Source organism: Galeopterus variegatus, unplaced genomic scaffold (genome assembly GCF_000696425.1).
Source record: "Galeopterus variegatus unplaced genomic scaffold, G_variegatus-3.0.2 Scaffold1653, whole genome shotgun sequence".
NCBI classification, from domain to species: domain Eukaryota; kingdom Metazoa; phylum Chordata; class Mammalia; order Dermoptera; family Cynocephalidae; genus Galeopterus; species Galeopterus variegatus.
Window position 1 is genome coordinate 203790 of NW_007727764.1, and position 12611 is coordinate 216400.

The following is a 12611-nucleotide window of genomic DNA, read 5'->3' on the forward strand; positions in this document are numbered from 1 at the left end:
CCAAGCGGCGCACTATTCAGTGCGCCACCGGGCCGGCCCCTTTTTCTTCTTTTTTTCTTAACTCTCCCTTAATGAGCTTTGTCAAGGATGGCATTAGTTTTGTTTAGAATGTGAATGTGTGGGACACATTGGTTATTAGTGAGACAGTTACCGATGCTGTATATTGATGAAGGAAGTTTATCCATGTCATTCTTTTCCATTTCCTATCTTGCCTTATTGAAGCCAAATTTGTTGAATGATTTATTTCTTAAGCATTTCCGATACTGTTTGTGGAGTTAGCTCCTAGTTTCTTTACTGTTTACTATTGTTTGGAAACCTTATTTTTCTAGGATTGTTCAAGAAGCTTGCTATTATAAACTTAGGAAAGTCACTATTTTTTAAAATTTACAAAGCAAACCAGATATTTGTCAATTATACCTCAGTAAAGCTAGGGGGAAAAATAAAAACAATAATCAAAAACCAAACAGAATTCCAGTCCGGGTAAGACAGAGTTAGCACACTCTTCCACTAATAGGGCTATAAAACCTCTACTGAATGCATGGGGTAGCTATTTGAGGACTCTGAAAATTAATAGTCAGTCCTTGTTGTATGGTTTCAGTGTACATAAATTTTATTATCCCAGTTTAGTCAAATAACACCAGTCCCCAAACAACCCAGTTCAAATTTTAGTTACCACAGTATATTAACTATAAAGAACTGCATAAAGTATAAACTTTGTTGCTAGCTCTTCAGTCTACTCAGTACTATGTAAATAACAGATCACTTCTTTTGCAGTCTGTTGGTGACTGGTCACGAATGATGAAACGTGTAGTTACCTCCGTTACTCCTAATGATAAATCCACGTGTTATTTTACAAAAATAAGTAATCAGAAAGGGAATTGGCTAACAAAGATAAAAGTGCAGCAAAGAAATAAAAGGTGATAATGCTGAAAATGAAATTTGTTTTTTTTTTTTGTCTTTTTTTTTTTTCGTGTCCGGCAGTGCCCTGGGGTTCTTCTGAATCATGATGTTTTTAATGATCATGCCTCTTATTTGGAACAGCCGTTGTTGCCTAGTTGATCTCCTTTCATAGATTTGGGTTGCAACGTAGTCAGTTCTTTCAAGTTTTATATACCTTTTAAAAAACTCCTTAACCTTGACTTATATTTTGTTTCTAAAAAGAGTTTTTCCAAATAGAGACATTACAGCGTTGTCAGATATCTCGATGAGAACTTAAAAATTTGGTTGCTGGAAATGAAATTTGAATCATATTATTGAGGATACTTCAAATGTTTGTGGAAAAATAGAATTAACAGATAATACAAATCTTTCCATGAATTTTTGAAGACCCCTCATATGTGGAGTTACAGAAGAAATAATGTTGACAGAGGGAATATTGATATTGCCCCTTTCAGGAGTTTCTAAATATGCAGCCAGTGGAATTTAGCGAAGTCATTTTTAGGGAATGAGAAACTTCCAAATAGCTTATTCAGATTAAAGCATCCCATTTCTTTATTCCATTTATTTTTTGTTTTTATAGTCATTACCTTTAATCATAATAATAAAAACTACCATTGACCGAACAACCTAATCTGCCCCAGACATTGTTCTAATTATTTTACATAGTCTTATTTCATCCTCCAAATAAAACACGTGAAAAAGTTATTACTATCCGGTGGGTTTGAAAGACGTGGACAGGAGCAGCAGCAGATGCAAAAGTAGTGGAGCTGAGGAAAGCACTGCCAAGCTGCCCTGGGGTTCTTCTGAATCATGATGTTTTTAATGATCATGCCTCTTATTTGGAACAGCCATTGTTGCCCAGTTGATCTCCTTTCATAGATTTGGGTTGCAACGTAGTCAGTTCTTTCAAGTTTTATAAACCTTTTAAAAAACTCCTTAACCTTGACTTATATTTTGTTTCTAAAAGAGTTTTTCCAAATAGAGACATTACAGCGTTGTCAGATATCTTGATGAGAACTTAAAAATTTGGTATCTTTATTTTAATGATACTCTAAAAGCTTCCATAGTTTTTTTTCATTTTATTTATTTACCAGTTTCTAAAATAATGAGTTTGTTCTCTTGCATCCTCTATTGGTGACCAACGACCTTTTCCCTCTTGAGTATCATTATAAACTCACAATTATATGCATATTTGAAGTATTTTAATTCATTGCATTTAATATTTTTATTGATGCTCAAATTGTTTGATCCTTGGCTAAAGGGAGCCTACTCAACTTGATTCCTAAGTCTAAAAACATGTCTTGATGATTTGGATAAACTACCTTATAAACAAGTATTGCCATTCAGTTTTTGTGCCCAAGTTTTATTTGCATTCATACTGGTGCTAATAGTGATTCTTCAGTTGTTTTAGTCTAATATCAAAAGAACAGAGGTAAAAGAATAGACCTAATTTGTAAATGATGCATTTACATCAAGTTGCGGTGAAAATATGTCACAGTATGATGTCCATTTTGCAGTGTTTCAGATAGGGAAAAGTGGGGGGAAAATGGAATCATCACTTGGTATGTGGTGAGGTAGTCATACTAGACTCAAAAGAATCTGTACCATTGTAAGCACTGCAGTCTTAGGTTGAGCATTGATTTAGTTTCAGCGAAATAGCATCATCTATCATAAAAATTAATGTTAAATTGAATTTTATTAGTGTTGTTTTGTTTTTATTTAATTTTAGGAGTTCGCACCTAGTTAGGAGTTACAGTTCTGAAGAGTTTAAAACAAGTTTATGACTTTATGTCTTATTTCTTTATCTCCTTTTGTGTTTTAGGAGTTATCTAACTGGTTTCATGATTAGTGCAGTGTCTGTTTTGTTATTATTACTCTAAGTGCAGATTTTAATTCTATACATTTTTAGTATTATGTCTTACGTGGAGGACCTGTTTTTGCCGTGATGCTTGTAGGAGTAATTTAAAGTAGTCCTTATTTCACTTATCTACCTTTTGTGTTTCATCTTTTGTACTTTATAGATCATCTTGTTCATCTCCAATGGCTTAGGATGTATCTTTATAGAGCTTTAAAATGAGGTTGCCAAGTATTGTTTCTAACTTTTATGCTATTTCTGAAATGATTAATTTTTCCAACATCTTTTATTTATCTTAGATTTGTAATGTTTTATTTCTCTTGTTCTGAGGTATATTTCTTTATGTTCCTATATGTTCCATTGTGGCTTTTTTTTTGTGGTAGGGAGAGTGTGTGTGTGTGTGAAAATTTTATTCATCAGCTTTTAGTTACAACTTAGGATTTGTTAGCAGATAAACCCACGTAAAAAGGATGCTAGCTCGTTCTGCTTTTGACATTGGTGGATAAGATTATTTTGGATCAACTCTCCTACTGAGAACAACTAGAAAGGTGAAAAAAATCTAAAATATAATATTATAACTGATCAGAGAACTACTAAGGCAGTGAAGAATTTTGTAGTCAGGATCTGGGAAAAAAAAAAAGGAGGTCCTGTATTTGGGATTCTTTTCTTCCTTCAAAATGACAGCAGATTCCAGAAGAGGTGGTTTAGAAGCAGAGAGGCTAGGATCAGAACTTTCAGTGAACTCAAAAGACTAGCAAGACCAAAACTGAAGTTCAGGAATCCTTCAGCTTTTAATTGAGACCCCCAAAGAGTATAGCCTAGGAGAAATGGTAAATTGAAAATAAGAGATGTGATGCATTGAAAATATACCAGCCCTCATGGGGATAAAAATCTATCTTTGAATAATCTCAATTCCTAACTGGATTAAGGTGATCTGGGATTGCTAATGACCCTAGCCTGACTTCCTGCTAGAATCAAAACCAAATCCCTTCTGAAGGAAGGTGTCATCCTCCAGAGCTATAAATTATTCTACACTTTTTCATGTACAATGTCTACCCCATGATAAAAAAAAATGTGCAGGTATAAGAGAATATGAAAGGGGACTAAAAACCAATGGGAAAAAGCTGACAATAGAAACATACATGGAACTATAAAGCAACTGTGATTAATATGTTCAAGAAATTAAGACAGGATTGAGAATTTTTGCAGAGAAATGAAAACTAAAAAAGGACCAAATGAAAATTCTAGACACTGAAAAATAAGATAACCTACATAAAAACTAACCAACCCTTAATGGATGGATTAAACAGTAGCTTGTGTATAACTATAAAGAGAACTAATAAATTGAAAGATAGGCCATCATAAGATATCCAAAAGGAAGAACAAAAGAATGAAAGGATGAGAAATATAGAAAAGAGAATAGGAGACATACAGGATTTGGTAAAAAGGTATAACTTAAATGCAATTGGATATCCACAAGGAGAGGGGAGAGAGAATGGGAGCAGAAACAATGTTTGAAAAGGTGATGGCTGAAAATTCACAACATGTGAAAGATATCAGGCCGTAGATTCTATGATCTCTATGGGTCAAAAATGGGATAAATGCAAATAAAACTTCACATAGTCATATCCCAGTAAAAAGTTAAATATAGACAGAATTAAAGATATAATCTTAAAAATAGCCAGATTACCTTCAGAAAGAAGCAATAGTAAAAAAATGACAGCTTCCTTTGCTTCTAACTGAAAACAGACTTAGCTTGCAAGATGTGACTAATAAAGGTAAACACAAGAAAAGTTACAAGACCTGGTTTTATATTATTCTTGTGTCACTAATTTGTGTGATCTAAAGTCACTTTACATTTCTAGTCCTTTTCTCATGTTACAGTTAGGATTTGAGCTTTTTAGTTTTAACATTGTTTAATTTTATTCTAAGCATTTTGTCATGGATTACTGACACACTACTTTTTGTTCACTGTATAAGACCTCTGATGTACTTACATGTTATTTTACTTAAGTGTAAATAACTCCCAAGGTAGACTTTGATTCTCCGGGCTTCATATGTATGTTTCCATGGACTGATAGGCTGGGTCCTATGGCTGGCGAGTCCTAAGGCAGGACGGTATTGTACATATCCCTTTAGGGAAGCAGGGGACAGAAGGATGTGGAAATATTAACCTTCCCTCTCCTCTCCTGCCAAAATGAGAGGGACAAAAGGGGTAGATTCCTGAAACTTTCATTCTACCTCTTTTAATCCAGATTGTTTTAACCTTGGACTTCCAGAAATCCAAGTGCTTGAAATGAAAAAGGATTTTCTTAATTTGTGGCTCATATTCTGTGTCATTTGTGTTTTTCTTTCAACTGAAGCTACTTACTTTTTGCACATTTCCCCAAGAAATATAAGATAGAATAAGTAGTGACAGATACCATTTAAAACTTGTTCTTTCCATAAATGGTATTCTACCTTTTAACCCTGGCCGAATTTAGAAAACCCTATTTCCTCAAATCAATTGTTTTGTTGACATTCTGTTTAAAGAGTTATAGATGACTTGTTCCATTGATCTACGCATTATTGTTTTTAATTTTTGTTTTGTTTTTAATCGTTAGTTTTTATTCATCCTTGAGTAAGAAAGATATCTAGACCTGAAGTTTTCCAGCCATTCAGGGTGTGTGGGTTTTCCTCAGCTTTACTCTTTGTTCCCTTGGATCTTAGTTGAATCCTCTTCTCAGGTGTATACCTGTGTACAGCTCTGGACATTATTCTCAGTATTTAGCGTGTTTTTATTTAATGTAGCCATTTAGGTCTAAGGAGGTGTTTTCTTATGTCCCCTGCAGGCTGACTCCCTAATAATCTTGAGAGCATTTGGACAACTGTAATCCTCAGTATGTACTGACAGTCTGACATCTGACCCCATAGTTTTCTGGGATTTAAAGTCTTTGAATGAATGAAAGTGGTGTTCTTATATAGAGTTGGGCAGTGTATATTGTTTCATAGGAGCAGTCATTTGTATTTGGAAGTTCTTAAAAAGAATAATTCCCTTTTCATTATATTCTTTAAACTAGTTAAAAGAAAGCTTGGAACAGTCAATAGATCATCTGCGGAGTCAACGTTTACTGAGAAACTCAGGGGGGAGGAGTGTTTCTGCTACAAGTCTGACTGCAAGTGACCTCGATGGTGGCACCGTGACAGGTAAACTCCTTAAATGTTTTGAAAACCCTTTTGTTTGTTTTAAAAATATTTCTGAAGTACCTATTAAATACACTTAATCTTTGGAGAAATACAACCCATGCATATCATATAGCTAAAGTGTTAGAACATGCAGTTGTCAGGGATTTTATAGTGCATATTTTGAAATATATTTAAGGGTCTTTGTTATTCTGTTAGTTTTGTTTTTCTGTTAGTTTTGTTTTTCTCAGACTCTGTACACCACAAAGAGCTTTACCTGACAAAACTTGGATTTAATTCTCTGGTGCCAAATAATCAAAACAAACACACAAATAAGATTTACTACTTGGTATACTTTCTGGGTTAGAAGTCTTGTGCTAGCATTGTTTTTCAAATGTCTTATTAAGAAATATCGTATGACACTTGGTAAGAACAGGTGAATTTTAGCTTGGGTGTGCATCTGGATGTCAGTGGCTAAAGGTCATAACAGTTAGTTTGCTTGTAAGTAGTCTTACTTATGTTTCTGTAGCACTGAGATTCATGTTTGAATTGAAAAGGAAAATCTGCAGTGAAGGGAAATGATTTAGATAGATCAAACACCAGTACCTCACATTGTTAATATTGCTGTTGTTCATGATAATGATTAAAAATTGGACAATATTATCTATTTTTTAATGTAGTTAGCTGGTTTTTATTGATTTTTATACACTGTTCAGATTTTAGTTCATTTGAAAAACTGTGTTTTATTAGTATTATGTTAGTAAGCCATATAAGCTTTTTTATTTAGTAATTTATTAATTTTATATGATTAAATATTGCTTCTTTGGAAAGTATAGAAAATTGGAACTTTTGATGTGTTCTATTCCTAGGTTACTTCTGTTGTTCATTTTATCTGCTTTAAGAGCAAGATCACTGTCAGTGTTGTGGGACTTTATGTTCACAACAAAATATTTGTGAAATACTCTGGGTTAAGGACATGTGTGTATATCCACAAGTGGTATGCATTTACTGAGTGAAATTTTATATTGTTCCTTCTCATGCAGTGTTTTAATCCCCTCTCTTTTCTTTCCGTTGTAAAGAGAGCCATCGTTTTCCACCTACCTCACCTCTGAAGGACTATGGGGATCCACAGGGTATTAAACGAATTAGATCCAGAATTGGTGTCCGGTTTGTTCCAGAGACTGATGATGTAGTCCAGGTACTTTGTACCATTCTATAATTTGTATGAAGCATTTCCTTACATTTCTGTATAAATGACTAACACTTGAATTTTATGGCTCTATTTTAACCAAGAATTCGATCATCAATAACTTTGTACTGATTTTTTTTTTAAACCTAGCAAACTATTTTATTTTCAATGTATGAATCATCATAATACATTTATTTTGAATTTTGTTATGGAGGTTTATATGTTGCAGAACATTTCAAAGTGAGTTTAGTTGGGTATGTTTTGTTTTCTTCTTTGTTCAGGTGGCTCACTCTTCTGTAAACCCTGCTAAGTTAGCTACTTTCTATTTTGCTAAGTTTGGTTTAGTATGAACAAGTTAGTCCTTGTGTGCTTGACCTATTGATTTTCCCACCGTATTGTTTTTCTGATTGCTGAAATATTCATGGAGCCACTATCTGTGAAGTAAGAAATTCCATACTTCATGTATTCACTAAAGATTTCTGAAGTATTAGTTTTATGGACATGTTTCTTTCCTGCTTCTTAAAATTTCTCCGCAGAGCTGAATTTTTTTCTTTTGCTGACTTGGGTATCTAAATTAATTAGAAAAAGACTAGGGAAAGTTTCTGATTTTGACATCTTTGTTTTGCTAGTTTTAGAATTGGGTGCTCAAAGTTTGTGTTAGGATACTCATCTGTAGCTATTGCTTATTACAGTATAAGATAAAGAGAGAACAGAACCAAATGCATTAGAAAACACCTTGTGGAAACATTTCTTGGACTGTGCCGTTTTTTAGAATTGGGTGCTCAAAGTTTGTGTTAGGATACTCATCTGTAGCTATTGCTTATTACAGTGTAAGATAAAGAGAGAACAGAACCAAATGCATTAGAAAACACCTTGTGGAAACATTTCTTGGACTGTGCCGTTTCTTGACAGGTGCAACTTGGTAGCATGGACTATGTGATTAAACCTACTGCAAAGAACTATATCTTAACATTACCCATTTACCCTTTTATTCTACTTATTTAGTGCCTCTGTCACTGGGACAGTGCTTATGCTTGGAAACAGTGATGAGCAAAAACCTTCCCTTTTCATTGAGTTCTAATCTAGAGGTGGAGCTAGATATTAATCAAATAAGTACATAAATAAACCCATAATAATGAACTCAGATGCATGCTATAATGGAAAGAAGCATAAGGTTACAAGAGTGTGTAGTGGAGGGACCTGCCCCAGTCAGGGAAGATTTTCTGGAGAAAGGCTGATTGAGCTGAGATCTGAAAATTGAGTAAGAGTCATTCCAGGTAGAACAAATAACTTGACAGGAGAGAAGATAGCACCTATGAGCAGTTTAAAGAAGGCCATGTGGCTAAAGAAGTGTGAAGGGCTGAGATCATGCAGAACCTTGTAAGGGGCTGGCAAAGTAGTGTGAAGAGCTCACTTTGGCTCTAGTGTGGGAAATGTTGTCAATGTGGGCATAACAATTAAGAGGGTACCACTGTGTTCTGGGTATGAATTAAAGGTCACTTGGATTAGGATAAATGGAGTTGGAGCGAAGGAATAGGTTTAAAAGCTTTTTACTGGATAAAATTGAAAGGTCTTGAAGATCAAATAGCCACGTGGGGTAGGTAGGAATGAGTGAAAAGGTGTGGTCAAGGACGAATCCTAGGATTCTTGTTTGCAAAACTGGAAAATCATGATGGCAAAACCATCGTGATGGTCCGTTGTTCATCCACCATACTACCTCCACTTTTTTATTTTTATACTTTTTTCTTATTTTAAATTCATTTTCTTAAGATGACTCTTAGCTCCACTTGACTGTATACTTGTTAATGCTCCCAGTGAAAAATTTGTGGTTTGTTTACACATCTGTTGACTGTGGCAGATTGTGAGACTTTTGTTTCCCAGCACAGTAGCTGGCACCAATTATTTGCACAATATACATTTCTTGAAAATGAATCAACTTATTGTTTCTGCAAGTCTATGTAAGTTAAGATTTTTTTATTATAAATTACTGCATGCACGTGCATATATAGCATATATATATTTATAGCATACAGAAATACACACACACTCACAGTATTAGTCTGTTTCTGTTGCTTATAACAAAATATCTGGAACTGGTTTGTAAGCAAACGAAATTTATTGCTTATAGTTTCTGAGGCTGGGAAGTCCAAAGACACTTGGTGAGGGCCTTCTTTGGTGGTGGCTTTACAGCAATGCAGGGGTCCCACATGGCAGAAAATGTCGGTGCAGAGAGAGAGAAGCTCTTCATGTGCTCTCCTTTTAAAGCCCTCAGAACCATGCCTATGACCATAATTATTAATCCATTCATTAGGGCATAGTCATCAGAATCTAATCACCTCTTCCAGGCCCCACCTTTCAGTTACTGTTATAGGATTTCCCACCCTCAACAGTTACAATGGGTATTCAACTTTAACGACTTTTGGGGGCCCACTCAATCCACTGCATTCTGTCCCTGGCCTCCAAAAACTCATGTCCTTTTCACATACAAATACATTCATCTCATCCCCCAAATCTTAACTTGTTTCAACTCAAAAGTGCAAAATTCAAGGTCCCATTTGTGAAGTCAAAACAATTTATTTCGGGCCAACCCCGTGGCTCACTTCAAAAGTGCAAAATTCAAGGTCCCATTTGTGAAGTCAAAACAATTTATTTCGGGCCAACCCCATGGCTCACTTGGGAGAGTGCGGCGCTGGGAGCGCAGTGGCGCTCCCGTTGCGGGTTTGGATCCTATATAGGGATGGCCTGTGCGCTCCCTGGCTGAGTGTGGTGCGGATGATCCCTTTACGGTCACAAAAAAGACAAAAAAAAAAACAAAAAAACAATTTATTTCCTTCCAACATAACAATGGCAGGACAAGCATAGGGTACACATTCCCATTCAAAAAGGGAGTAATAGGCCAAAAGAAAGGAGTAACAGGTTCTAAACAAGTCCGAAACCGAGCAGGGCAGGCATTAAATCTTACAGCTAGTGAATTATGTACGTTATTTCCTTCCAACATAACAATGGCAGGACAAGCATAGGGTACACATTCCCATTCAAAAAGGGAGTAATAGGCCAAAAGAAAGGAGTAACAGGTCCTAAACAAGTCCGAAACCGAGCAGGGCAGGCATTAAATCTTACAGCTAGTGAATTATGTACCTTCACTCCATGTTCAATGTCCTCTGCATGCTGGTGTGGCAGCTCCGCTTCTGTGGCTTTCCTGGTCTGAGGCTGTGCTTCAGTTCTTGCGGGCTGGTGTTGCACACTGGTAGATCTACAATTCTCGGGTCTCCATAGTGGTCCTGCTCCCATGGCTCCACTAGGCATGGCCTTGGTTGGGTTTTTCTTCTACAGCTCTGACCGCACATTTCCAATTGGCATTGCTCTAGTAAAGGCTTTCTTTGGTGATTCCACCTCTGTTATGTATCTTTTCTTGGGTCCCCAGACTTTTCCATACATCCTTTGAAATTGAGTTGGAGACTCTGAAGCCTCCCCAGTTACGCATTCTGAGAGCCTACAAACAATACCATGTGGGTGCCTCCAGGGCTTCCAGCTTGTATCTTTCAAAGCTGTGGGTCCAGCCACACCGGGGACCAATTTAGCCATGGCTGAAGCAGCCAAAGCAGCTGGGGTGCTGGTGCTAGAAGCAGCTTCCCGAGGTGGTCCTAGGCAGTGAGCTCTTGGAGGGCTCCTGGGACCTCTTCCCTGGGACCATATTGTCTCTCTAGGCCTTGGGGCCTGTAACGGAAGACACAGCCTCCCAGATCTCTGAAATGCCTTCACAGTCTTTTTTTCCCTTCTCTTGATCATCCTTTTCTTCTGCACTAATCTTCTTAGCAAACGGTCACTGGGCTACACCATCGAATTGTTCTCCTGAAAATGCTCTCTGCTTTTCAACCACATGGCCAGGCTGCAAATTTTCCAAATCTTTATGCTCTGTTTTCCTTTTAATTATAAATACTGGTTTTATGTCATGCCTTTGCTGCCATAACTCAGCATAGGCTGTTACAAGAAGCCATGAAGCTTCCTGAATGTTTTCCTGCTTAGAAATTTCTTTCGCCAAGTATGCTGGGTCAGCACCTTCCACATTTCTTCTGTAAAACTTTTGGGCATGAACAAAATACAGCCAAGTTCCTTGCAAGTTCATAATAAGGGTGATCTTTGCCCTAGTTTCCAATAAACTCCCATTATAGGATTTCCCACCGTCAACAGTTATAGTGGGGATTAAGCTTTAATGACTTTGGGGGGGGCATTCAGTCCACTGCGTGTGTGTGTGTGTGTGTGTGTGTGTATGTAGAGAGAGAGAGAGAGAGAGAGAATGCACATGAACACCATGTAACCACCACGCAGGCCAAGAAATAGAGTATTATCATACTCCCAAACCTATTTTATGCTTCCTTTTTTCCCAAGGGATATTCACTATCCTGACTTTCATATTCATCCTTCTTTTGCTTTTGAAAAAATATAATTTTTACTACTTATATCTTGTNGCGCCACCGCGCTCCCAAGCGGCGCACTCTCCAGTGCGCCACCGGGCCAGCCCATTTCATCTTTTCTTAATAACATTATTGAACTTGATTATTGTTGCAAAGAACAAGATCTTATTCTTACCTTTAGTGAATCTTTGTGGAACAATTTAACAGAATCCTAAGTGGATAATTATGTTTTGTCTTTGCTAGCTTCATGCTTTTCATCAGTCCCTCCGAGACCTCAGCAGTGAACAAGTTCGCCTTGGTGATGATTTCAATAAGGAACTTTCCAGAAGAAGCCGGTAAAAGCATAATGTGCTTTTCATTGGAAGCATGAAATATTAAGAGAATAAATTAGCTTCTGTAATTGACATGTTTACATAGATTTAAAAAACAATGCTGTGTTCTTACTCCAGTATTTTAAAATTTAAAAATAGAACTGTTTGGAGCCCTTTGAATTCAGAATATATCATGACTCAATGTTAGACAAACTAATTCCATATTTCTAAAAACACTTTAATACAATGGAATGTTGACATTATGGAGAGATACATTGTGAGACCTTAGTATAGAGGTAGATTTGCAAATTCATTGGAGAGAGAGACAGACAGATAGACATAGACACAGACAGCTACTGAGATTGAGACCGATTGACCCTTGGCATTACAGAAAAAAAAAAAAAGAAATATAATGTGGAATTTATCAGTGGACATGAGCCATTGTAGAAACTGATAGTTTAGCTTTTAGCTGAAATCTTCAAAAGCCAGTGGTTAACATCTGCCCAGTCCTTGCAATTTTGTCAATTCTGGATAGCCCCCAAGAATTATCATTTAATTTAAAACATCTGCAGTGTCTTTTCATTTTTATCATCAGAAGTGGCGGGTGGCTTTCTTTTGCAAGCCATATTTTTTTAAGAAGCAAAAGTGTTTATACCTTCTTAAGAGTTACAATCTATACACAGCCAAGATTAGGGAACAACAAAGCTGCATTGAAATTTGTTTACTAAGTTCACTTGCTA

At 36.4% G+C, this 12611-nt stretch overlaps 1 protein-coding gene across 1 annotated transcript in view; it reads left to right on the top strand.

Moving 5' to 3' along the window:
• The window catches only part of CEP128 (centrosomal protein 128kDa), a gene marked incomplete at its 3' end in the record, with an annotated part of 161188 nt that overhangs the window by 15223 nt on the left and 133354 nt on the right, over positions 1-12611 (top strand). Inside the window, 3 exon segments of the mRNA XM_008578266.1 lie at positions 5854-5980; positions 7036-7154; positions 11804-11895. Coding sequence (XP_008576488.1) covers positions 5854-5980; positions 7036-7154; positions 11804-11895 — 338 coding nt within the window.